This window comes from Mustela putorius, unplaced genomic scaffold (genome assembly GCF_011764305.1).
Source record: "Mustela putorius furo isolate JIRA1106 unplaced genomic scaffold, ASM1176430v1.1 tig00000198_pilon_pilon_pilon, whole genome shotgun sequence".
NCBI classification, from domain to species: Eukaryota; Metazoa; Chordata; class Mammalia; order Carnivora; family Mustelidae; genus Mustela; species Mustela putorius.
In genome coordinates this window covers 8,497,200-8,523,096 of record NW_025421311.1, presented here as the reverse complement: position 1 = coordinate 8,523,096, position 25,897 = coordinate 8,497,200, and the positions used below count along the sequence as shown (strand labels likewise).

Genomic DNA, 25,897 nt, shown 5'->3' with positions numbered 1-25,897 from the left:
ATCTTTTAAACCTAGTCATTCAGCTTGCGGTAATATTAATATTGTGTCAAGTCTCCACTGTGTCATTTGTAGACACCATCTGGGAATTGCCATCTGGGACATGAGATCTTGGCTGTCCTATAGAAGTCGTGTCTTCAGGTTGGACACGCCATATGTTATCACTGTGTGAACTGAAAGTAACCATTTGGTGTGCTGTAGCTAACATTCTGCTTACATGTACCACCTCCCTTCAGTCACTTTCAAAGGTGATAATCTGTAGCTAACCTGATTCCTTAAGTTTTCTTCTCTTATTTTCCTTTTTGGTCTTTTCAGCCTCCTTTGGAAAGTCTGGCGACTGTGGAAGAGACTGTGGTTCGAGACAAGGCTGTGGAGTCCCTGAGGCAGATCTCCCAGGAGCATACTTCTGTTGCTCTGGAAGCTCATTTTGTACCTCTGGTGAAGCGCTTGGCGAGTGGGGACTGGTTCACCTCTCGCACATCTGCGTGTGGTTTGTTCAGCGTTTGCTATCCCAGGGCTTCCAGTGCTGTCAAAGCAGAAATTAGACAGTAAGATCTGGTGGTTTTTTTTTTTAGTTATTTGGGATTATTGGGAACTCGTAGCTAACAATTTACACGATAATACCCTGTTACCAGTGAGTGGCCGATAGCAGGATGGGAGAAGAGGGGACATGACTATTACTCAGTTGAATGTACTAGTGGTTTTATATTTGTTACTTCCGTGAGTAGAACCACTGCTGTTTGTGAGAGAAAACCACTAAAATGGCTGTGTGTCTGTGTGCGTGTGTGTGTTGGAGGTGTTTAATCAGTGGTGTTTGACAGGAAATATGTTCATTATTTGATCCGGTCCAGGCACTTCCGTTCCTTGTGCTCAGATGATACTCCAATGGTACGACGTGCTGCTGCTTCCAAACTGGGCGAATTTGCAAAAGTTTTGGAATTAGACAGTGTGAAAAGTGAAATTGTTCCACTGTTCACTAATCTAGCTTCAGATGAACAGGTAAGTTAACCTTTCCTATTTAAGGTAAATGGATATACTCCTCTCTAATGTTTTAAGGGGAGTTTTGGTTCTCATGTTAGGATCCTTTTTGCCAAAATAATACTTAAGTCTGGGCTGGATAAAGTTTAATGTGACCCATCTCAGTATCCTTATATTTCTTTCTTAACCAGACCATGATTTTCTCTCACATTAGCAGTGGTTAATAGAAGAGTCAAAGAGTAGATGGGAGGGCACTGGGTGGCCGAGTTGGTGAAGCAGCTGCCCTGGGCTCAGGTCATGATCCTGGGGTCCTGGAATTGAGCCCCATGTTGGGAATCCCTGCTCAGCAGGGTGTCTGCTTCTCCCTTTCCCTCTGCCTGCCACTCTCCCAGCTTGTGCTCACATGTGCATGTGCTCTCTCTCTTCCTGTCAAATAAATGAATAAAATCTTAATGGAAAAAATGGAGCTATGTTAGGAGGGAAAACCAAAGCTATGTTAAGGGGTAACATACCTTTGTGCATTGCAGCCAGTCATGGGGGAAGTAATGTTGCTTAGAATTTTTGACTTTCAGATAAACAAGCATAGCATGTGTTGAGAAGGCTCTTTGACCCTCTATATCCTCTGGATGAGTGTATAAGGTGACTTTGTGTAATAGTAATTCTTTTTTTTTAAACTTATTTATTTGACCGAGAAAGAAGTCACAAACAGGCAGAGCAGTAGGCACAGAGGCGGGTGGGGGGGGGGGGGAAGCAGGCTCCCTGCCGAGCAGAGATCCTGATGCAGAGCTGGATCCCAAGACCCTGAGATCATGACCTGAACCGAAGGCAGAGGCTTAACCCACTGAGCCACCCAGGCACCCCTGTAATAGCAATTCTAAATGTATGAAAGATCTGTATCTTTTGGGGGTAGAAATAAGAACAATAAGGAGCACCTACATTAAGTATGTAATTTTTTTCAGCCTGTCTTAAGGGGGGGGGTACATAAAAGAAACACTTGGTCCTCACAACAGCCCCATGAGATAGATATGCCATTTTACATATTAGGAAAACAGAAAAAATTGAGGTCACTTTTTCAGGGTCTCAGAATCAGCAGTAGTAGAGATGGGATTGGAATCTAGGCAGTTTGGCTCCAGAGTTTACAGCCTTCACATCCAGGCTGTACTGCCTGTCTCAATGGCTCGGAGGATCCACCGCCAGAGTTTCTAGTCTCTAGAAGATCCTTTTGGGGTTTTAATTTGTGTACTGTCTATCCTAGAATCACTCCACATGTGTAGGACCAAGAGCACCAGCCAGACACATACTGATGAGCGTAATTTTCAGATTTTAGATGGAAATGGTAGATCTTCCTTTCCAAAATAATTTAAAAATGTTATTAAAATTGCATACAGAAAAGAGCACAAAATATACAACCCCCTGAATAAGATAATGTCATCTTATTAGCAAACAGAACTTCGACAACTTCTGCCTAGAAGCCTACCACACATTCCCTCCCAAACACACCAGCTCCCTGCCTGCTTCAGATAACACTTTATCTTGACTTTGGTGGTAACCATTTCTTAACTTCTCTGTACATTTATTACTTCAAAAAGTAAAAAATGGGAAATTAATTTTAATAATTTATTTTATTTAACCGTATGTCCAAAATAATGATCACTTGAACATGTGACACTAGCCACATTTCATGTGCTCTAAAGCCACAGGTGGGTAGTGGTTACTACATTGGACAGATGGCTTTAGAGTCTTCATTTCGGATTTTATTAATTATGCTTCCCGTGGTCTAATGTAACGTTTTCCTTTGTCTTCTGTATTTCCTGCAAGTGGTTAGTTGAATCTAGTGTGGGGGGGAGGGTTTGCAAACTTTTTCTGTAAAGGGCCAGTTAGTAAATATTTTTGGCTTTGTGAGTGGGTTTCTGTTGTAACCACTCAAATCTGCTGTTGCAGCACAAAAGTACTGTAGTGTGTAAACAAATGGGCATGGTGGTGTTCCAGTAAATCTTTTTTTTTTTTTTTTTTAAAGATTTTATTTATTTACTTGAGAGAGAGACAGTGAGAGAGAGCATTAACGAGGAGAAGGTCAGAGAGAGAAGCAGACTCCCCATGGAGCTGGGAGCCCGATGCGGGACTCGATCCCGGGACTCCAGGATCATGACCTGAGCCAAAGGCAGTTGTCCAACCAACTGAGCCACCCAGGCATCCCCAGTAAATCTTAATCTACGTAAAGTAGCTGCAGTCCTGGGTTTGGCCAATGTTTGCCCCATCCCTGATCTAGAGGCTTAATGAGATTTAGATTTGGTATCTTTGGGGTGATAAGACCACTTCATATGTGGGATTGTATTTTTTGTTAAGAGGCATGTAATTTCTCGTTTTGATATATTAGAAAAAATATTAAGTGCTCAGTTGTAAAATGTGTGTATGTATATTTCGTCTGACCGTGGTTAGAATTACTGTTCTTGGCTTATTCATTCACTGAAAAAATATTTATTGATTATCTGCTACATATCAGGCACTGTTCTGGTGTTGGGATCCAGTGTTAAGAAGGCATACAGAGGCCCTTCTCTCATTTTGATGAAGGAAAACAGATAATATTAACAGATCAGTAAGCATTAACAGTGATAAATGCCATGATGAAAATAAAGTAGGGAGACATAATAGTGATTATAGGGCATTCATCTAGACTGGTTAGTTAGAGAAGGACTCTGTGGAAGAATGCCAGCCATACCCTTTCCTGGAGTGCCAGAACTCCAGGAAAAGAGAATTCCAGGAGGAGAGGACACGAGGGTTGGAACATAGTGGGTGATCGGGTCTCTGATGGGCTCTGAGGTTGGAGAAGATAGGCAGGCGGACGCCCTGTAAGTCAAGGTATAGAGTTTGGATTTCTTATTCTAGGTGCAGCGAGAATACCCATAGATTTTAAGCAGGGGTGGTGTGACTTGATGTAGTTTACATTTTAAAAAGAACATTCTGGCTTCTGGCCAGAAGCCAAATTATAAGGGACAGGGCCGAGATTAGAAACAGCAGGACCATTTAGGAGACTTTTACAGTAACTCAGGCAAGACACGTGGTGAACTAAAATGGTACAGTGAAGGTGGAGAGAATCTGGAGACAAGTTTAGAGGCAGCATCATTAGGACTACGATGGGATTGGATGGGATGAAAGGAGGAGCAATCAAGGAGACGTTGATCTTTGGTTTGAGCCCAAACTGGCTGAATGGTGCTAAGATAGAGGACAGGGTATAGGGAGAAAAGTAATTGATTAACAAATATTTATTGGTACATATTTCCATAGATGATAGTAGTCGCTTGATTTAGCATTGTTTTTGGATTCCAAAAATATTTGTATAGCTACTACCAAGAACCTAGTAACCTAGTCTGCTTTTTTTTTTTTTTTTTTTGCTTGTTCTTTTGGATAGAGGAGTGAATGTGCTGGGCATATAGTAAATTATTGTTGATGAATAATTTTTAAAATTTGTAATATTTTGAGAAGTTGGAGTCACTTACCTCTCGTATGTATGTATGTGTATGTTATATATATTTATAAAAATACATAATCGTATATGCACATACACTATTCACATTTTTGGTCTTTCTCCTGTGTGCTTATGTTTATATATTTTTAGTTTCTATTACATATTTATGATTCCCAAAGCTATAATATCAATTCCTAACTTCTCATTGATTTGTCTAATTGTATATTTCTACTTGCCCAAGGGACACTTGGGTATCAGGTTGACACGTGGCAAATTATGTTTGGGAAGTTGAGTTCCTTAATCTCATACCTTTCTAAAATTTTTTGGTGCATTTTTCGAGGCTTGGCTACCTCAAAGTTACTCTGTCCCGGACTCTCAACATTCTAATCCAGTGGGGTTTTTTTGTTTTTTTTTTTTATTACTATTTTGTTTTTTTGTATATTTCTTTCCAAGTCATCATCTCATGCCTACTGTCACTGCCACCCCAAACTGTTTATTTGACAGCTGAGCTTCCTGTTTCCCTACCCCTTATTCTCTTATTTTTGTTGTGATCTGTTAAGCAGTTTGGTTCAAGTATAGTTTTCACTTTTTTATCCCTTAACAACTTACTATAGGAAGGCCTTGAAGACATCATTAAAATGTTCTCTTTTTTTTTTCCATTTAATTTTTACATTTTCATTAATAAAAACTCTGCATTTTGGCTAAGGGAATTACTTTACTGTTGACTCTAGAACAAGGTCTTTTCTACTTTGATGGCTTTGATACGCTATTCCAGGCAAAGTATGTTTTAAGACATAAAAATGTGAAGCTGTGTATAGTGTTTTTTTGTTTCTCCTTTGAACAACACCTATAGCATTGCCCCACACCACACATATATATACTGCCCTGTGGCTCTCCGTAAATTTTGTTTAACAAAGAAATTTTGTTCCTTTAGGATTCAGTGCGTCTCCTAGCTGTAGAAGCTTGTGTCAGCATTGCCCAGTTACTGTCTCAGGATGACCTCGAGGCTTTGGTGATGCCTACACTTCGGCAAGCAGCAGAAGATAAATCTTGGAGGGTTCGCTACATGGTAGCTGACAAGTTTTCAGAGGTAAAATTATTGTACTGACATTTTCTAAGTGCTACGAGAAAAAAAAGCACTCCAAACCCACAGATTTGCTGCATACCAAAAGTTTCTGAATTAATTCTTCTGAATTGGAAGTGCTTGTAGCAAAAACATATTTGAAGGTTACACTGTTTTGTTTTGTTCATGTTAATTAACTTGTTAGTATACATTAAAACCTGTACAAATTTTTTTATAGCTCCAGAAAGCTGTGGGTCCTAAAATCACCCTAAATGACCTCATCCCCGCCTTTCAGAACCTACTTAAAGACTGTGAAGCTGAAGTCCGAGCAGCTGCTGCCCACAAAGTAAAAGGTTAAGGAGTTCAATTTATGTTGCGGGATATATCATTCATTTTGGTGCATTTTTTTTAAATGTCACTGAATTTTGTATGGTTTTTGTTGTGGGATATGGTGATTTCGTTGTGTAGGAATGTCACGTTGTTGGACAAGGCTGCTCCTTTTATATTTAAAACCAAATAGCCGGGTCGCCTGGGTCTCTGCCTTTGTCTTGGGTCATGATCCCAGGGTCCTGGGATCGAGCCCTGCATTGGATTCTCTGCTCAAGCTCAGCGGGGAGTCTGCTTCTTCTTCTCTCTGTCTCTCTCTACCTGCCTCTCTGCCTACTTGTGATCTCTATCTGTCAAATAAATAAATAAAATCTTAAAAAAAAATAAAAGAACAATAAAATTAAAAATATTTAAAAAAAAATAAAACCAAATAGCCATTTTATTTTGTTTTTGTAACAAACGATGCCTTAGCAGGTTAGATTGGTGTATATGGCATATAGATTGATGAAAATTTCATCTAGAATAAGAGCTATTTTCCCCTCGTGGAGCTTATTTGCTTAAACATGATTTGATTTAAGTTGCAACTGCTGATAAACCTGGCTGCTTGTAAAGGGCTCTGTGTAAGCATTAGTAATTTTTTCTATTTCTCTCTTTCAGAACTTTGTGAGAACTTGCCCACTGAAGGTAGAGAGACCATAATTATGAATCAAATTCTGCCCTTTATAAAGGTAAACCTAATTAGGTTATTTTTTGTTCCACCTTGCCCTTTACATTACAAGGTAAACTTTACTTCAGTTTTCTTGTTTCTTTGTTTTAGTTTAAAGCTCTTTGAGTTTAAGGGTGGATAGGGGATGATTGGGATAGTCATGTTAATATGATGCTGTTGTTTGTTACTTATTAGCGTTTGTAATTATAAAATGCTCTGTGGTGCATAGGTTTCTATTATCTAACAGATGGCTTGGAAATTGATGAACTAATCAATATTGAAATAGTGCTGTCTCTTTAAGTTCCTTGGGTGATGGTATGGAAGTTTCTGTTGTCTTGCCACAAAAGAAAGGCTTTTAATTTTGATTTTATTTTAGGAATTAGTATCTGATACAAATCAACATGTCAAATCGGCTCTAGCTTCTGTAATTATGGGATTGTCTACCATTTTGGGCAAAGAGAATACCATTGAACATCTTCTACCTCTTTTTTTAGCTCAGTTAAAGGATGAGGTGAGTCTGGCTAAATATTCTGTTGCCTTTGGTAGTCAGTGATTTGGTTTGGTTTTGGTTTGGGGTTTCACTAAAATAGAACTCGAAGCAGGGATGAAGGGATTAAAAAAAAAGGTAGCTTATTTTAAACCAGGGACAATTCCTGTGTTTGGGTATGGAGTTACAAGTCTGCAGGAAATGAGCACAAGGAGCCATTGATGCAGACCTGAAAATGTCTTTGTGTCCTCGCTGCCTGATTCCTTCTGAGACGCACTGGTGTCTTCCCTTTAAAGCTGCTGTAGCTTTTGTTTTGAATGTTTTTAATTTAAATTTAAATATAATAGCATCAAAGTTGTAATGATGGCTAACATTTACTCAGTCAGACTGTCTGTCAGACATGATCGTAAATGTATTATTATTTGCATGTATTATTAGATTTAATCCTCAAGGCAGTTTTTGCCTTATTGTGACAATAGAATATCGGGCAGAGAACTTGATTCTTATGTGTTCTTTGGGACTTGTGTATTTGCAGTGTCCAGAAGTTCGTTTGAATATCATCTCTAACTTGGACTGTGTAAATGAAGTGATTGGGATCCGTCAGCTCTCTCAGTCTCTCCTTCCTGCCATCGTGGAGCTGGCTGAAGATGCCAAGTGGAGGGTCCGGCTGGCCATCATTGAGTATATGCCGCTGCTGGCGGGCCAGCTGGTGAGTGTGCGCGCCGCACGGAGTGACGGGTCACCTTGATTGCAGGGTGGACTGATGGTGGCATGGAGGAGGCCCATGGAGCTCACAAGGTTGTGATCATTTAGATGCATGCAACTGACTTAGTTGCCTGTAGGGTAGTTTTTATATTCTGCTGCTAGTGAAGGGCTGTTAGAGAAACATATTTCACCCTATCACTACCTAAAAGCAAAGCCAGAAAGAATCAGTGTCTTGATAAGTAAATAACATAGTCTGATGTTTAGTGTCTCTGAAGGAATATTGAACTGAGAAAAGAACTTTGCTTTTTGCTCACGGCAGCTGTTTGCCTATTTTCTAAGCAAAATGTCCCTGATGACCCTTTTTCCTGCATTCTGGTGGAAGGGAGTTGAGGCTTTGTCACAGAGGAACGGAGTACAAAGTCTGGAGGCTAGAGATCACATTATCACATTACGTGTTCCAGTTTTCAGTTTCATGATTAGCTTTACTCTGATCATCACATTAATTAAAATTTCAGTGCTTGGTATTATAGCCCATCCTTTCTGTCTCTTTTATTAAGTGCCCGAGGTCAGGTTTGATATGCGCATACGGTGTTGGTAGCACGTGCTGTTGACCTCTAGCTGGAGAGAGATGAGTGAGCTCTTCGGGGCTGCTGCTGTGTGGAGCGTCTCCCTTGCAGTGCTTGGCAGAACCCGGTGGGAATTAGGCACATAACATCTGTTGAATGTTGAATGAATGAATACCTGAGTATTTTTTGAAGAAGTTCCTGCACTTTGTCAGTTGACAGCTAACGTTCTGCAGTGTGTGTCCTCTCTCACCTCCTTCCATTACTTTGAGGTCACAGCGTGTGGGATTAATTTTTTTTTTTTCTTGGACCACTGAATTTGTTGCCTACTTTGACATACTAAGTTTGTGAAGTGTGTCCTGTGCATGTTGGTGGCATTATGTTTTATAAAATTTGAAGTGTCTCACTCAAAACAGATGCCAGATGTATCAGTGAATAGCTTATCGGGTCAGGTGAAGTGTTTGTTCTGGCACTCCCAAGCACTGAAGGTCACCTTCTCTTTGTCACTGGTGACTGTCCTGCATTTTCCTCTCTAGAGTAGAAAGCAGCAGCGCCTAACTGGTTTGCTAAAAGCTGAAACAGCTGTCCAGAAGGGAGGGGTAATTCTAGTATCATTTCTTTTAGCCTCTCCTCCCCTCTGACCCGGGAAGTCGGCAGAGGTTGGTAGCTCTGTGGTGGGGGAGGGGAGAGTGGAGGCTGGGCCGGGGGGGGGGGGGGGGGGGGGTGAGTTTCGCTGACTCATACCTGTCTTGGCAGGGGATGACATGTAACGTCATGAACATTTTGTTCAGTATTTTCAACTTCTTAGTATTATATATTTTATTATTATTTTTCTTCTTATCTGTGTAGAGTTTTATATCAGGTAGTTAGTCTATACAGTTCTTTCAAGGTTTTTTGTATAGCCTGGCTAGTGAGCCATGGTGACTAGATATAAAGTTAAACCACAAAACTTGAGAAATAAAAATTAGGACTCCAGAAGAATCCATGACCTGAACTTGAAAAGGATATCTTTGAAGGCTGACATGTATGCTAAAACCTGTTCATAATCTGTTATTTTTATAAAGCCATTTCATTAAGTCCGTATTTTCCAAGCACTGACACTTGGTATTGTATCTCTTTATTTAAAATATATACTCACTGGTCAGTAACTTCTTAGCATCCAAAGAAATAAAACTGTGAAACCTACGGACCCCACAGAGGAGGCGCTGGCTGTCCCTGCTCTGTCCCACGTGTTGCATGAGTGCCACAGAGTTGGTTGTGTGAGTCTGCCTGTGCCGGGCTGGCTGCCTGTTGGCAGGCAGACCTGGGAGGGTCAGGATGGTTCCCCTGTACTCTACACTGGGGCCACTGCGCCTGGAGGCTTGTGCCTGCTTTATTTGCCCTCTGCTTTCTCCCATCATCCCAGACATTCTCTCTATTTAATTGGGGATCTCTCAGTTTCTTGATATCAGTTTTTTCATCCTTAAGGATTTATTAAGTTCTTAACCAAAAAGCGGAAAAGTTGAGAGCTATTATTATTGACAGGTATTCTCTTGGGTTAGCTCATTTTTACAAATAATCTCCATACTGCTTGGCAAACCGTCCACAGTGCATTCTTCCAGCTCATCTGCACTGTTGTGTCTGGTTCCTGGCCATCCTCTTCTCTCCCACTTAGCAGGGCTTGGGTCATCTCACTTAGGTTTTTGTTTATGATTATAGACTTACAGTTTGTAAATCAAATTCCATGCCTTGCCCTTTCTGGCTAGTTCATGTATTCAGCTTATTTGGAAGCATGTCTTTTTTTTTTTTTCCCCCAGCTTTTAGGTCATTTTGATGTAATGTAAATAGACCACCTTGATTTCTGAACTTTGGAGATACGTATTAATGGAATTTTCTGTATCTATAGGGTGTGGAGTTCTTTGACGAAAAGCTGAATTCTTTATGTATGGCCTGGCTTGTGGACCATGGTGAGTAAGTTAAACACAAATTATTATGGAAGGCCCATGTTTTTACATACATTCATTTTGTTCATATATTTCCTTTTTAGAAAGGAATCCTAATCTGACCAGGCATTTTGTCTATTAATGTAGGGATAAAAAAAGCTAAGTCCACTTAGCTTTCTTTGAACACAAGTTTGACATTGCTGTTTTCTACCATTTTTTAAAATCTTAAATATTATTTTTTCATTAAATAATCTCTGCCCTGTTTCTTAGGCATTCTGTTACGTTATTTTCAGACTGTCTTTTTTATACATACATTCCTTCTTTATCCCAAGGTCTGCTTGGCCATAGCATTGGAGTCTTTTGCCATCACAGACTGGGTTGGGTAAGGATTGGAATCCGATGGAAGGCCCAGTGGGGAGGTGGCTGCTAGGCTTCTTTGAGGTGACTCAGAGAAGGAGGTAGACAGTGGAGTAGTAAAGGGGTCCAGGAGACATAGGCTATGGATGAGGATGGGGCCGGGCAGGGGGAGGTGCAGATTTCTGAAAGGCTGGCTTACTGTGTACCCTGGCTGCTGCCAGTGCCTCGAGCTCAGGCAGGTTCAGGTGGAACCCATGTTTCAGAAAATAAGTTTGAAAATAATTTGTCTTCTCTTTATATTTATAACATAATTCAACATTCACAGAATCCTCTTCTTCCAGTGCCACAAACTGCTACTGAAAGCTACTTATCAAGATAGACAAGGCAGTGGTTTTTTGTCTGTAAAACCACCTTACATGTTAACTGGTTAGCAGTTGATTTTTTGCCAAGGTCTCAGGTCTGTGTATCTCTCTGGTCTGCCAGGCAGCGACGGGTGGGAGGGGTGCCCTCTGGACCAGTGAGATTCACTGCCAGACCCCGTGTGCAGACCTGGCAGCCTGGCGTGGTCTGACATCTATTCACAGGGGGGCCCTGAGGCTTACAATGTCCTGCCTGAGCTTTGGTTCCGTATTTTGTTGCATGTGCTGGGCATCCTGTTTTGCTTCCACAGCATCTCAGACTCAATGTGTTGAGTGTATCTCTGTTCACCTGTGATGCTTATGCCTGCATATCTGGGAAGAGTGGAGGTGGTTTTGTTAGGGGCATATTTGGATCATGTGGAAGATTATATGGTTAAGACAGTGAAGCATATATATGGAGGTGATTTCAGTGTTTCCAGACTAGATGCGAAGACTCTTTTTCTTGCCCCCTAAAGGTACCTTTTTATGGCCAGCTTTTTTTTTTTCTTTTAAATGAAACTTAAGTTTGGTAAATTGTAAGGAATATATTCCTTTTAGGAAAGTAATGCTGGTATTGTTTCTGATACATATTTAATGTTAGTGGGAAGGACACATTGAGCAGGTCATTCTGTATACTTATTAGAAAGCTTGCATTTTTAGTTAAATTTTGAAGAACTTTTAAAGTCCTAATGTTCCACAAAGAATTGAATTCCTCACACCCTTTCTCTGTAGGATTGCTCCGCCTGTATAAGTCAGTTACTCTTTCCTCACTTTTCAGATACCTTATCTCCAATTTAGGATTGTAAGAGAGACCCTTGTTCCTTTCTCAGCGGCAGCACGCCAGTGTACTTAACTGGCATTGGAAGCATTCTTTGCCTCGATGAAATGTCAGCTCTGAAACTGTCCTTTACTTAGTCACATGGGTTTTTTGTTGTTGGCTTTGTTTTGCACTGTAGATAACTACTGTGTAGTGATCACTGATCAGTTATATTTTTGAAACGTTTTTCCTGGTTACTAAACTACTAAAAGAATATTGTGAAAAATCTGGAGTAGTATAGGAAGGAAGAAAGTGTCCCTTCTTCTCCTGAGGTTGAGTGGACCGTGTTGATCAGAGGGAAGAGTTTAGAGGGGGAATTTATTTCTTACCGGAGAAAGGATAAGGTGTCTGAGTGAGCATACAGAGTGTGTTTGGGATTCAGAGGAACCTTGCAAGTCCACCAGACCTTGAGGGGAGAGCGGAGAGGGAGAGAGACAAAACAAGGAGAGAAAATAGGTAGAGCTCTGGAGTGGTTTACATTCTTTTGGCACAAAATTGAGAGGAGCCAAGAATAGTGGACGCCGGGCCAAGTACAGTTGAGTACAGCTGAGGTCTGGGTCAGGGATGAGTTTGTGCACGGTCTCTGGTTACTCTGGCAGTGAGGTCCCTTCCTTTTGTAATGGTATGGAAGGGGAAGAATCTCTAGCAAATTAAGAAAAGTATTAGACAAAGTAAAAGTAAATTAGTAAACGTATTAGACAAGACACAGATGCTTTAGCAAGCTCCACCGTAGGTGGAGGAGTGGGGTGGGGGTTGTGCCCAAGACAAAGACCCTGAACATGAAGGGAGGGAATCAGTAGCATGGGTAAAACAGTTGACTTGAGTTTGCCCCATGGAGAGTGCTTCTGGCTGTCATTGACCAGCTGCTTCTCCCATAGGCGTTGGTCAGGTTTCATATTGGTAATGAATTATATAGTTTCTCGGCTACACTGTCTTTCCTATTCTCAGCAGGGACATTGCCGAAAAGGATCTGTGGACGGGGAAGAGTTGGACATTTCCTGTCTGGAAACCTTACAGGAATTGGCCAGGGTTGGGGCCGCGGTTTGGATAGCTATTCTTGCCTACCCTGTTACCCAGGAGGATTGGGCCTACCTGGAGGGAGAAGTAGGGTAAAGAATTGGTACCCACTGCCCCGGATTTTTATCTGAGCTTCAGTTTTGGGTCGTACAGGACCTGTGAAATGAAGCTGCACCTGGCCTGAATGTATTGGGAGCTGTGCAGTGAGTTGTTGAAAAATAGTAGCTCAGGCTTTTATTATCTAGATTTATGAAGTCCTTGATAAATGATCTTACAGGGAGTTACTAGATGTCAAAGGACACACGTTTATTCCCAGAAGACATTTGACACATGTCAACATAAACCTTTTAAGGGAAAAGAGGCAAGTTGCTTTGAGGTGGTTATTTGCTGTCGTGCAGGTGACCACAGCGGCCTCTGCGTGACCTCCCTGCTGGCTTTCTCTCCTCTGCTGCTGTTGCTGCTGCTGGAATTATCTTGCTTAAATGCTGCATTGGTCATCAGGTCACAACTTTGCTTTAAAAGCTCATCGTTTTTCTTATAAAATCTGAATGTAGCTCCCAAGGTGCTCTGTGTTCTGAGTGCACCGACTGTCCAGCCTCGTGGTTTCGCACTCGGCGGTTTTTCTCCTTTGTGCCCAGCTCCATTGGTTTCTGGCCTCTCCAGGAATTCCTCCCCTCTTTTCTCCTCTTGCACACATCAGTCTTTGAGGTCCAGTGCCTGGCCTCTCTTTACTGAAGCTCCCTGGACCTCCCTGTTCTCTTTTCTCTAAACTCCACGGCCCTCACGATCTTTGCTACATGATTTCATGCTTCATGCTGACCAGTCTTACCACCTTGTGACTTCTGGGGGGCGGGGAGCTTTCACTTCTCTGATAGAGCGTGGGGAACTGTCTTCTCTGTTCTTTCTCTAACACCTAGCACCCTAGGCACTCAGTGTTGTTAACTAATGACGCCTGTCTTGAGCTCTGTAGCTCCTTCTTCTTGGACAAATTATATATTTTCCACTTATGAAAAGACCAAATCATTCTATTACGAGTCCTGTCTGAGCATGTTGGCCATTGTTGTCGGAGTAAATTCAGAGTGTTGGGAGAGTTTTTCTTGGCCCCTCTTCGATGATGAGGTCAGTAAACTAGGTTATGCTTCTTCTGGAAGCAGCATGACATGTGCCCTTCCTCTCTCCTGCCAGTATATGCCATCCGTGAAGCTGCCACCAACAACCTCATGAAGCTCGTTCAGAAATTTGGTACAGAGTGGGCCCAGAATACCATCGTTCCCAAAGTGCTAGTAATGGCAAATGATCCTAATTACTTGCACAGGATGACCACTTTATTCTGCATTAATGTAAGTATCACATGGCTCTTCTTGCTAAGCTTGGACGCTGTAGCACTTGTTTGGGGCTATATTTCTGAATTCTGAATATGGTATGTTCTGTTTAGAGTCTGCTTCTTGTACTGATTGATTTGGACAGTTAGTTGATGAGAGAAAATATCAGGTTTTTTTTTTTTTTAAGATTATTTATTTATTTATTTGACAGACAGAGGTCATAAGTGGGCAGATAGGCAGAGAGAGAGGGAGAAGCAGGCTCCCCACTGAGCAGAGAGCCCGATGCGGCTTGATCCCAGGATTCTGGGATCATGACCTGAGTCGAAGACAGAGGCTTTAACCCACTGAGCCACCCAGGTGCCCTGATAATGTCAGGGTTTTTTTTTTTTTAAAGATTTTATTTATTTATTTGACAGAGATCACAAGTAGACAGAGAGGCAGCCAGAGAGAGAGGAGGAAGCAGGCTCCCTTCTGAGCAGAGAGCCAGATGCGGGGCTCGATCCCAGGACCCTGAGGTCATGACAGGAGCCAAAGGCAGAGGCTTTAACCCACTGAGCCACCCAGGTGCCCCGAAAATGTCAGTTTTAAAATTCATGTTAAAATCAGTAATCAAGTCAGCGGTGAATTTTGGTTTAATTCCTAGAGTATTGGAATGCTACCTTGTATCCCTCATTCGTATGCTCAGATTAGGAACGTTTTCCTGTTGGTCAGTTACTTTTTATTTTTTTATTGTTTATTTATTTTTAAAAAAGATTTTATTTATTTATTTGACAGAGAAAGACACAGCGAGAGAAGGAACATAGGGGGAGTGGGAGAGGGAGAAGCAGGCTTCCTGCCGAGCAGGGAGCCTGATGCCGGGCTTGATCCCAGGACCCTGGCATCATGACCTGAACCAGAAGGAGATGCTTAATGACTGAGCCACCCAGGTCCCCCAGTTACTTTCTTTTTAAATATTCATTTGTCTTTCTGGATTTGGGGATATTTAAAAACATGAAAGTGTTTTAGGGATACCTGGGTGGCTCATTTGGTTAAGTGTCCAGTTTTTGATTTCAGTTCAGGTCATGATATTGGGGTTGTGGGATTGAGCCTTGAGTCACGCTCTGGGCTTAGCACAGAATCTGCTTGAGATTCTCTCTCTTTCCTCTGCCCCTCATCCAACGTGTGCTCTTGGTGTGTGTGCATTCTCTCTCTCTTTCTCAAAGAAACCGTTTAAAATATGAAACCTGAAAGTTTTAAACATACTATCAATTCTTTCTCAAGGCACTGTCTGAAGCCTGCGGTCAGGAAATCACCACTAAGCAGATGCTGCCCATCGTATTGAAAATGGCAGGAGACCAAGTAGCGAATGTCCGTTTCAATGTGGCCAAATCTCTTCAGAAAATTGGACCAATTCTAGATACTGAGTAAGATTTTGGTATTAGTCTTGTTTAAGAAGTAGGACTTAAGTGTTTACCTAATAGTGGGGAGTAAGAGCATAATCTAAGTCTAGTGATTTTCACTTGACTTGACCAAGGTAGGGGGTGGTGTAAAGGAAGTAGTAATTTGACGACCATTTCTGAGGGTGTGACTCTGCCATTTTGTGTCAAAGTTCTGTATACGTGTAGATTATTGTCTGAAGCAAATTCTCTAGAGGGTTAGAAATTACTATGAGTAATTGCCAGGTATCTTGTATAAGCATTTATGACTTTTTTAATTTTAAACTTGACAAGTTACCATAGAACATGTACACCCTCAAGCATTTCTCTGGCCCAGAGGACTGCCTCTCACAGACAATACTCTTGGGTTCTAGTGCTCTGCAGGAGGAAGTGAAGCCAGTGCTACAGAAGTTAGGTCAAGACGAGGACATGGACGTCAAATACTTCGCACAGGAAGCCATAAGTGGTGGGTCCTTCTGTTTTCTGTTTTGCCCTGGTTAGTGGAGTGTGAGTGAGGGAAGCGGGCAGGCCATGTATGTATAGGAGCGGGGGACCGTGGGCCGCCGGGACGCCATGCCTCTCTTGGGGGGGAACCTTCCTGGCCCACCATGGAGCAGGCCATTATCTGAGTCCCAGTTCTAGGGCTAGTTCGGAATAGGTTTCTCATGGGTAAGAATAGTTGGTTGTTTGGATTTCAATCAGTTTTTTAAAGTTTAACTCAATGAGCCTGGCAGAGCAAAGAAACTCACCACAGTGAGAAGTTCACAGTCTCCTGCTTTCGCATCATTGTTGTCATACTTAATATTCACACAGATAGCTCATGAACTTTCTGTACCACTAACTTGATTTTGTTTGGAATTTTCCAGTGCTTGCGTTGGCATAATGAGGAGCAGGAGGGAAAAGACTTTACTAAATTCTTATCACAGATTTCTAGTCAATGTGTTCTTAAACTGGGTGGAGAAAAAGTGGAAAACCTTCAAGACCTCATCCAAGCAGATGGCAACAACTTACAAGAGATCAAATTTCAGTGACTTGATTCTTTCTAAAGATGCAATGGGATTGTTTCTTACTCGTCGTCGTTATTGGGATAATTGTATGGAAAGCATTCTTACTGTTTGTGACCAGTTCCTCACACTTGGTACAGTCATTTCTTGATTGTCTCCTGCTGATTTTTCTGGCACCATCTGGGCTCCTGCATCTCACTGTTGTATTGGGCCCTGGCCCCTTACTGTTCCCAACCGAGCCTGGATGGGTTCGGACCCAGACAGGAAGTGGAGTGATTCTCTTGATGTTTACATATATCTGTGTGTCTGTCCATCATCCCAAAGTTAAATGTACATGGGTTAGAATAACTTACTTTATAAACCTGTTTGGGAGACCTGTGGAGATGTAACTGTACGGAAAGCTGCATTTTCCTGGATAATGATGGTCTGCGACAGCATCTCTCATGGAAGAAGAGTGTGGAAGCTCAGGGTTCATGTATTGGTTGTTTTGGTTTTTATTTGCTTGATTTTTCACTGTAATCATGTCATTCGGAAACCTGGAGTACAGGTGCATCTCACCGGTCCCGTGTGCTGTTGGAGCCCCCCGGATGTCCGGGGCTCTGCACTGCGGCTGCGTCCAGACACCTGTCTCCCTCCCTCTGTCCCTGAGAAACAGAAAATGTTGTGTCTCCTTGATAAGTAATGCTTTTACTGCTTCCCCGTAAGATCGCCGTTCACTGTTGCTGGTGAGGAGGGAAACTGCTGGTGTGTTGTGAGGATTTCTTGCTCTGGGTCTGGCTCTCTGCTTCCTGCCTCTTGCTGTTTGGTCCTTTTGCTGCTGTAGCTTCGGCACTGGAGTCTTGGGACGGGTGATGCCAGACACTCAGCCTTTGCAGTGTTTGTTGTTCTATGGTAAAACCTCATTAATTCCTCCCGGAATTTAAGAGAATGAGTTAAGCTGAAGGGTTTGGTAGAGACCCTTGATAGTATGTCAGGAAGCCTATTGTATCTGAACTAGTGAAGTAATTTTAAAAGCCCTCTTTAAAAAGCACCCTTTTTCCAGTTGACATGCCCATTACTGATCACTCTTCAGTTTTATTAAAATACCTTCCATGGGGATCTTTGTAGGCCCACCTTTTTTTTAGATATATTTGTTTTACTCTTTATCCATGAAATATATATGCATGTATTTCATGGAGAATATAAAAATTCCTTTTAGATTGAAGTACATTTTTCACCGAATCAAACTCACCTTGTCCTAATGAATTTTAATTAATGAGGTTTTATTGTAGCTTATTTTTTGCTGCTCATGTATTGCTGTGTGGTTTCCTTGTTGCTTTTGTTTGGGTTTTTGAATTGGTTCTTTCATTCAGTGAGCCAGTGAACCCTGCTCTGCTTCGTGAAGTTTGGCAGACTGCTATAAACCTTCGTACCTGAAATCATTACATGAAACCAAGTTTGACCAGATGCTTCCAGGTTTATCTTACCTTAGAGAAACAGACCTTTTAAATTTGACATCGTTCTGCCGGCATTTGAAGCTACCAGCCTACCTTATAGGAAGTATCGTATTTGATTACTTTTTGGGTCAAGGATAAAATGTATTCCTACGCAAAAAACTTTCCTACATTCTCGTTTTAATATCTTAAATTGTTCTGCTGTAAACATTTTAATTTTAGTTTTGTGGTTCTTTTTGTTTATTCTGATCTCCAGGTTATGTTCCACTCCAGTGAATTGCATGTTTGAGAGACTTTGTTTTGATTCTTGAAACAAACTTGCACAACTATTGCTTTACTCTTTGGTTGGAAATGCCATTGGCTTTGGGATGGACTTTTAAATGTCCTTTAGACTTCAAAATGTACTCCTTGGGGAGCCCTAAGTGTTGGCCTCTCCCTCTAAAACAGTGATAAAGAGGAGACAGGAGCCCTGGCTTTCTCAGGCATGGGCCTGAGAGCGAAGCAGGCTCTGTCTTTTTGGGTGACCCCTTAGGGACTTCCATTGACTTTTTCTGCTTTAAGCAGTAGGGAATCCATTTGTTACTCAGGGGAATTGTTGTTTGGCTCATACCAGCCATATTAACCATGGATCGGTTTTCCTATCTAGATTTCACTAGCGTGTCCACTCCAGGAGCTCCACAGGGGCAGGGATTTTTGTCTGTTCTGTCTTCTGCTGTATTGCCAGCACCTAGATCAGTGTCTGGTGTACATAGTAGGTGCTCAATAAAAATCTGTTTAATGAATCTCTAAAATCTGTACTTTGATGTGTTGCGTGCGAGGAACAAGTCATTCAGGTACCATACCACAGTTCATCCAACCCCTGGCACAACAGAAGAATTTTGTAACTCTTAAATAAGCTTTGGGTTGTCCTTCCCTAGCCCCCTCTCCAGTTATAGTTCCATTGGGATTTGCATGGTGACCTGGGACGTACATTGCCACAGGTCTTCCTCTGCTATTGGTGTCCATTGGTTGATGAGGAAAGTGAAGCAGAGACATATGTAGTAAGCTGAGCCCAATAAAGATGTTTCCTCAACCATGGATTTCACCTCAGTGTTCTACGTTTTGTGTATAGTTGACCTGTCCCAGGTTTAAGAGATCAGATCTTTTTTCTCCCTGTTGCCAAGAAGATAGGAACCTGAAGATGTGTCCTGTTTCCTAAGAATAAACAGGTTAACTAACATGTGGTTTTTAATGAGGGCTTATTGAAGTAATAGCCCTCAGCTCATGGAAATGCCACAGCGTGGCCACTGGGATGCAAGGCCCCAGGGGTCTTTGCTGGACAGCCTGTCTTGACAAGGCGCGGGTGCTGGACCCCTGAGCCGTCTTACCCAAGCATCCGAGATCCCTGTCTAGGCCTTCAGGGGAAACCGACGGGTCATCCCCCAGCCAGGGCTGAAGGTACGGCAGTGCTGTCTCCGCGCGGTTGTGTGTGTCAGTCCCTGTGTTTCCACAGAGTGGAAAATCTGGTGCTTTCCTGCAGAAATCACCTGGATTGTGTCCCCACAGGGGTCAAGGACGGGGCAGCCGAACTCACTGGGTGCTTGTCCTGCCTTCTTGCCTTTTACTTAGATTCCCCTGACACAGGATTTTCTTCCGGGTGCTCTGCTCTCAGAGCCTCCCTTATCTCCTCTACTTAGACACCTGGATGGGGAGGGAGCTGTGTCCTCACTTCAGTGATGAAGTGGTAGTCTTTGGCTCTGTGCTGGTCCCTGATGTGCCTCCCTGCCTCCACCTACATCCTTACCCTTCTTTCCTGGCCACTCAGTGTCTCCAGTCCTTGCACGTGCCGTGGTTTCACTCTTCCTCGTGTGCCTCCGCGAACCTGCTGTTTCCAGGAAATGTCCTGATGGTCGGTTCAGATGGAAGTCTGGAGGATGGAGTTTAATTACTCATTGGGTAGAAAAGCCAAGTTGTTTCTTTCTCTAGAGTTCTCTGAAACTACTGTTACCAGTTCTGGAAGGAGCCAGACCTTTCTTCCTGGTTGGGGCAGGCAGTGACCAAGATGTGGGGGAGTACCCAGCTGGCACCCTAAGGCCCAGTGCGGTGGCACTTCCCATGGTGCTTGAAGGAAAGGCACCTTTAGGAAGGTTCTGGGGTGAGCCAGCTTTCTTTGCCCAGGGACCCACATGCTTATAGGTTCCTGTGCTCCCCCACCGCAGTGCTGGAGCAACTGGGGGCATCCTGGCTGGGAAGCGCAGGTGGGCTGGTCAGCGGACATTACCGTACTGCTGTCTGTATCTCTAGCGGTGGCCCAAAGGCTGACGAAGCTAGATTTTCCTGTGAAGGACAATGAGGAGCCCAGCGCTCCTGGGGCTGACAAGAACCACTTCCTGAGACCCAGAGGGCCTGGAGAGGACACCGGGAAGGTAAGTGCCACTGACACCTGGGTCCTCCTCTCTTGGGCTGAGGCGCGGGTGGAGAGTGGTCACTGTGGCCTGGTGCTCTGGCAGGTGAGGCCGGGAAGCAGTTCCTCTAACTCTGTCAGAGACAGCAAGGCTCCCACAGGGCGGGGCAGTTGGTGAGGAGTCACGAAAACAGGTTGTTTCCATGTACCTCAGAGACCACAGACCGCTCTCACTTGGTTACAGCTGTCCATTCCAGGCCAAACCATTTCTGTCACTTTGACCGTGTAAGGGTCTGAAGCCTGAGAAGGTGTGCAAAAAGTTTTGAACTTGAAAGTACTCGTTCGTTAATCAAGGCTGGTGCTGGCCACAGCCCTAGGGCCATTAAAGGGTGGTCGGTGGCTTACAGTTGACTCCCGAACACCACAGGGGTGAGGGGCATTGGCCGCCCTCCTGCCCTGACACAGTTGAACATCCACATAGAACTTCTGACTCCCGGGACGCCTGGGTGGCTCAGTTGGTTAAGCAGCTGCCTTCGGCTCAGGTCATGATCCCAGCATCCTGGGATCGAGTCCCACATCGGGCTCCTTGCTCTGCAGGGAGCCTGCTTCTCCCTCTGACTCTGCCTTCCACTCTGTCTGCCTGTGCTCGCTCTCGCTCGCTCTCTCTGACAAATAAATAAAATCTTAAAAAAAAAAAAAAAAAAAAAAAAAGAACTTCTGACTCCCCAAAACTGAACTACTGGTGTCTTGTTGATCAGAGGCTTTACCAACATGAACAGGCGAACGTCTGTTATCGTCTTTTATCTGGTGTGTGTATCATGTGCTGTGTTCCTACAGTAGAGTCAGCTAGAGAGAAGAACACATTAAGAAAGTCATAAGAGGTACAGTACTGTACGGGAAAAGGCTGCTTTATAATGGCTCTGTGCAGTTCAGACCTGTGTTGTATCCGTTCCATCTAGAAAAGGAGCGCCGAGGCCCTCAGCTGCCGTGTGGGGATGTCCAGCTGCATTTCGTTGACTTGGCAGACACTGGCATTCTCGTATCTACTCGAGTAGGTCTGCTTGGTGAAGCTTCGAACACTGAAAAGCTTGCCTGCTAAAGCTCCATATGCCTTTCCCTTCATTTCATGTGAACTGGGGCCATGAGAACTTGTTCCTGTTGTCCAGGCCCCAAACTGTGGTCCTTCATTTGAGAATGTCCTCCTTTCTGGCGGGACTGCAGTCTCTCAGCCTCAGGCCTGAGCTGCCAGCCTGTCGGGTCTGGGCTGTCACCGTCTGTCCCAGCAGGCGCTGCGCCGTGGGGAGGGCTGGGTGACAGGCTGAGCTGTCAGCCCTTTGTGTTTCACAGCGTGGCCTTGGGGGAAGACACCTCCACCGAAGGAGCAGGAATTAAGAGTTACGTATTTTTAGGCCTAACCACAGCCTTGCTTGGGAGGAAAGGTGTGAGGTGTTTTCCTACAAATTCAGGGTCAACTAGCCAAGTCCCTAAGTGTGCCATCCGCCTCTGGCCTGAGCGTGGGACAGCTGAGGCGACCTGTCCCTGGCAGACTTGCTCGGATCTGCAGGCAGCCCCGGGATGGCTGTAAGGAGTCTTAATGGCCAATCCTCAAGCCCTGGGCTTGCTAACCGAGTGCAGACACTTGTCACTCGGTGGCATCTCCCTCAGTGTTCGCTACCCTGGTGGGAGGTGTTGGTACCCAGGTGGTTGTGAACCCCCCTCCCCAGTCCTCTTCTGTCTGCTTGGCGGTCTCCCGTAGTGCTAGGCCTCTGAGGCTGCAGATCCTTTAACCCAGAGCAATCCCTTGCCCTGTGACTCGGGAGCCTTCCCTGCCTTTGTGTCACGGAAGGAAAATGCCCCAAGGGTGAGATGGAAGGGAATTGAGTGTTGCCAGGCAGAGCCCTGCGTGTCAGGGGCAGCAGCCAAGTGAGTGATCCAGGAAGTCATCCAGTGCAAACCAGAAATCATTCTTAACCCCTTACTCGCTGCTGGTGGTTCGAACTTGCCCTTCTGCCTGAAGGGCTGACAACAGGCTGGAACTGTCCTTGCCCCGCCCCGAGACCCCCCCCAATCAGTCTTGGGGCCCCACGGGAGCCACTGGACATCCTGGGGCTTGGGCTGCCACTCGGTCCAGGAGAGAACAGCCCTGAGGTGAGGGCTTGTTCTTCTGTTGAAGGGCACTTGCCTGGGCCCCAGGAGCCTGCTGAGCAGTCTTCTCAGAGTCGCATGCGCCACCTCCCCCCCCACCTCCTCCGCCCCGCTCCAGAGACCTGCCAGGGAGCAGTGTGGCTGCCCCCGTGCTCCCTGCCGACCCCTGGTCACCTCAGCCACCCGCACCCGGTGGCAAGGCTGCCCTCCTGGACGGTCTGCAGTTTCCCTCTGATGATGAGCTGCCGACAGGCCTCTGTCAGGCGAGGGTTAACAGAGGATTTGTTTATTGAATCACAAAGTAGCTGTCACATGATTTTAATCAAAACACCATTTCCCTGACAACAGTGATGTCAGTCTTGTTATTGCAGGAAGGAGCAGCTGTGAGGGACATTCAGTCTCCACGCAAGCCCAGGTTTGGAGACTAAAATCAAGTGAAGCCTCCATAAATAATGGTCATAGGCGCCGCCATCCCGAATCTTCCTTGCTCCTCGTCCCCCATCCCGAATCTTCCTTGCTCCTCGTCCCCCATCCCGAATCTTCCTTGCTCCTCGTCCCCCATCCGAATCTTCCTTGCTCCTCGTCCCCCATCTGGTATTTTAGGTCTGGTATTCCAGCTCCTGCACGGACACTGGCCTGCGCAGAGTCTCCTCTCCTGTGCTCGTTGCTGCTTCCATCCTGGTTTCTTTTTCTGGTTTTTTTTTTCAGTTTTCCTTATTTTCCCTGAACTCTGGGTCACTCAGGCCCCTTAGGCTCTCCGGCCTCTGCTTCAGGCGTCTGTCCTCTGGGCTCCCAGGCAGCACTTGGTGCTGATGGGGGGTTCCACCAGCCCCCTCCCGGTCTCACAGCTCCAGAGTCTCAGCTCTGGGGGGCCAGCGTCCTGGGTGAGGAACCTTATCTCATCCTTGCCCCCCAACCCCTTTCTTGCCACTGAGAGTAAGTTGGGGGCCTCAGGGGCTATTTAAGGAGCTTGGCTCTGGCTACCTGGAGGGAAGAGGCCCGGAAAGGCTGCAGGAGCCCCAAATGCTGTCTGAGGACGGCCAGCAGGGACTGGAGCCCAGGGAGGCCAGTTGGAGCCGTGCCGTCAGGCTCCGGCCTCCTCTTGGCACCATCTCCATTGTGGGGCTTTGGGAACTGAGAAAGATTCCCAGGCCTTCCAACCCTTTATGCAGAAGCTTGACCTGAAAGTTGGAGGTTGGTGACAGAAGCCCCCTTCTGGGTGGGATGTGGCTTCTCGTGGATGCTCTTCCATTGGCTGTACCTGTGGCTGGTGCCGCCCAGAACTCACGACTGAGGATGGAGGAATCCAGGGCAAAGTTCTGGATTCTTGACCTGGAGCAGGTGCTCAGGATCGGGCGGCCAGCCATGACCCTGTGCAGAGACTTCATGGGTGTCCCACGGCCACGGTCTGAGCTGTGATGAGGTGGTCGGGAGTTAAGTGAAAGCAAGGCAGGCAGAGCTGAGATGGTGTGACGGGCTGTCGAGGGGAACTGGGCGGGACTCTCCTTGGGGCTTTCTGCTTGGAGGGCAGGGCTAGATCAGGCTGCCCTTGCACCTCACAGTGAGCCTGGGAGTGAAGTCTGCCGGGATGTGTTCCCAAGTTAGTGCTGGGGACCATGAGCTTTTGCCGGGATGTGCTCGGGTTAGTGGCAGGGCTGGCAGTGGGGCCAGGGCCAGGACAGTCAGAGGTGCTTTGCTGCCCCCCATGCTGTCCCTGGTGGGGAATGGGCAGGCCCTACTCTGCATGGAGGGCCTTTCAGGCTGGTTGGCTGCTCCAGAGGGCAGGCTGGGCAAGTTGGGCCCCGTTCTCCTGGCCAGGCCCTTGTGTTGCTGGGGCCTCCTGCAGCTGCCTGCTTGCCCTTTGGCCCTCTGCTGGCTCTGGTGTCCTGCTCCACATTCGGGTTTCTCTGGTGACTAGAGGGCAGCTCTTGGGTCTCCCACTGCAGAATCGCTGGAGCCCGTGAGCTCAGGGTCCTCTGCGTGGCAAGCTTCTGGGAGAGGCCTCAGGGGCTCATCTCCATTCAGCTGTGCGCCCTTCCCAGTTATGTGGGTGGCCGTGGCATGGTAACGGACTGACTTCTGAGGGTCACCATTCTCAGTCTGGCCCACTCTCTGCATCTTGGGCCCCCTATTCCTTTCTCATCTGTGGGGAGCAAGGAGAAACTGAGTCAAACTCGCAAAGCCTCCTTGATGGGGAGGGTGAGTGGATTCTCCCTTCAAGAAGGAGCAGGTGGCTAGGAGCAGAGACTTGGGGTGCAGGGCATACTGTGCGTGGATAGGACCTACATCAGCAGCAACGGAGGCAGGCTGTTGACTTGGCTGTGGACAGTGTGTCCCTCTGGCTGTGTGGGCAAGTCCTGGGCCCTGCTTGGCCCGGTAGATGCCTGGGGTCTGGGGCTGAGCTCTCCCTGGCCCCCTGGGCCAAGTCTGGCTCACAAAGGCCACAGAAGGGAAGGATGTGCTGGGGAATGTAGGTCAGGGGCCCAGCTGGCTAGCTTTGGCCAGGCTCTGCTGGCAGGTCTGGTATTTTAGCCTGTATCCTGGGGTGGTTTTTGGCAACACAAAAATGATGGAGAAATTTGGTGGGAAAGGGAAAAATTTGTAAAACATCATTACTGAAATTGATCGTTTTCCTTGAGAGGCAGTTGAAACTCAGTTAAGTTCTTGGGTCACCCAAGAAGGTACCAGTCTTTTGTGGGCAGGATGGAGCGCCTGTGTGTGTGGTGCTGGGCAGTGCAAGTCAGTGCAGAGGGCTCTGCTCTCCTCCTGCCCTTGACCGCCCCCTGCACCCCTGCACCAGCAGATGATCCCTGTCTAGGAGCGGTCTCAGTTCTGTAGCGTGGGCTCAACCGGAATGGTTTGATTGAAACCAGATCTCAGTTGAACTTGCTGCCAGAAAGTAGGATTTAATATTGCCCTTTCACTCAGGGTCTGGCGCTAGGGTAAGTCTGAAAGTCTGCGAGTGGCCTCGAATGCCTCATGGATTCTCCGGCACCCGAGGGCACTGAACAGGTGCCCAGCCCTGGGAGGGGGCTGCAGGGTGTATGTGCTGGGGGAGGGCTGAGCCTTCCACGGGCCCTCGGGATGTGCCGTTATGAGTAAGAAGCAGCGTCTTGCTGGCCCCAGTTCCACCCCTTGCTTTGCAGCTGGCTTGGACCTGGGGAGCCCGAGGCGCCTGCCTCCCCTCTTCCCGAAACAGAGGCCTTCACCGGGTGGACAAGGGATTCGGGAATCCAGGGGCAGCAGGCAGCGTCTTGTGCATGTGCAAGCTGTGGCTGGCTGGGCCTCCATCAGCGTCGTGCAGGGCTAACATGTACTCGGGCGATCTCAGAGCAAGGTATTATTTACTCTGCTGACGTCAATGAGAACATATTATCCACTGGCTTTTTGTA

At 45.6% G+C, this 25,897-nt stretch overlaps 1 protein-coding gene across 4 annotated transcripts in view; it reads left to right on the top strand.

The window, feature by feature from the left end:
* Positions 1-25,897, top strand: part of PPP2R1B (protein phosphatase 2 scaffold subunit Abeta) — a 36,197-nt gene that overhangs the window by 4,948 nt on the left and 5,352 nt on the right. For 3 of the 4 annotated variants that reach the window (XM_013054827.2, XM_004749788.3, XM_004749790.3), the window contains exons 4-15: positions 313-545; positions 849-996; positions 5,376-5,531; positions 5,743-5,857; positions 6,489-6,559; positions 6,914-7,048; positions 7,560-7,733; positions 10,178-10,238; positions 13,989-14,143; positions 15,386-15,528; positions 15,915-16,006; positions 20,261-20,382. In XM_013054827.2, coding sequence (XP_012910281.1) covers positions 313-545; positions 849-996; positions 5,376-5,531; positions 5,743-5,857; positions 6,489-6,559; positions 6,914-7,048; positions 7,560-7,733; positions 10,178-10,238; positions 13,989-14,143; positions 15,386-15,528; positions 15,915-16,006; positions 20,261-20,382 — 1,605 coding nt within the window. Of the gene's footprint in view, positions 1-312; positions 546-848; positions 997-5,375; positions 5,532-5,742; positions 5,858-6,488; positions 6,560-6,913; positions 7,049-7,559; positions 7,734-10,177; positions 10,239-13,988; positions 14,144-15,385; positions 15,529-15,914; positions 16,007-16,406; positions 18,769-20,260; positions 20,383-25,897 lie in introns of those variants that run through there. The other variant, XM_004749791.3, reaches the window with a different exon arrangement.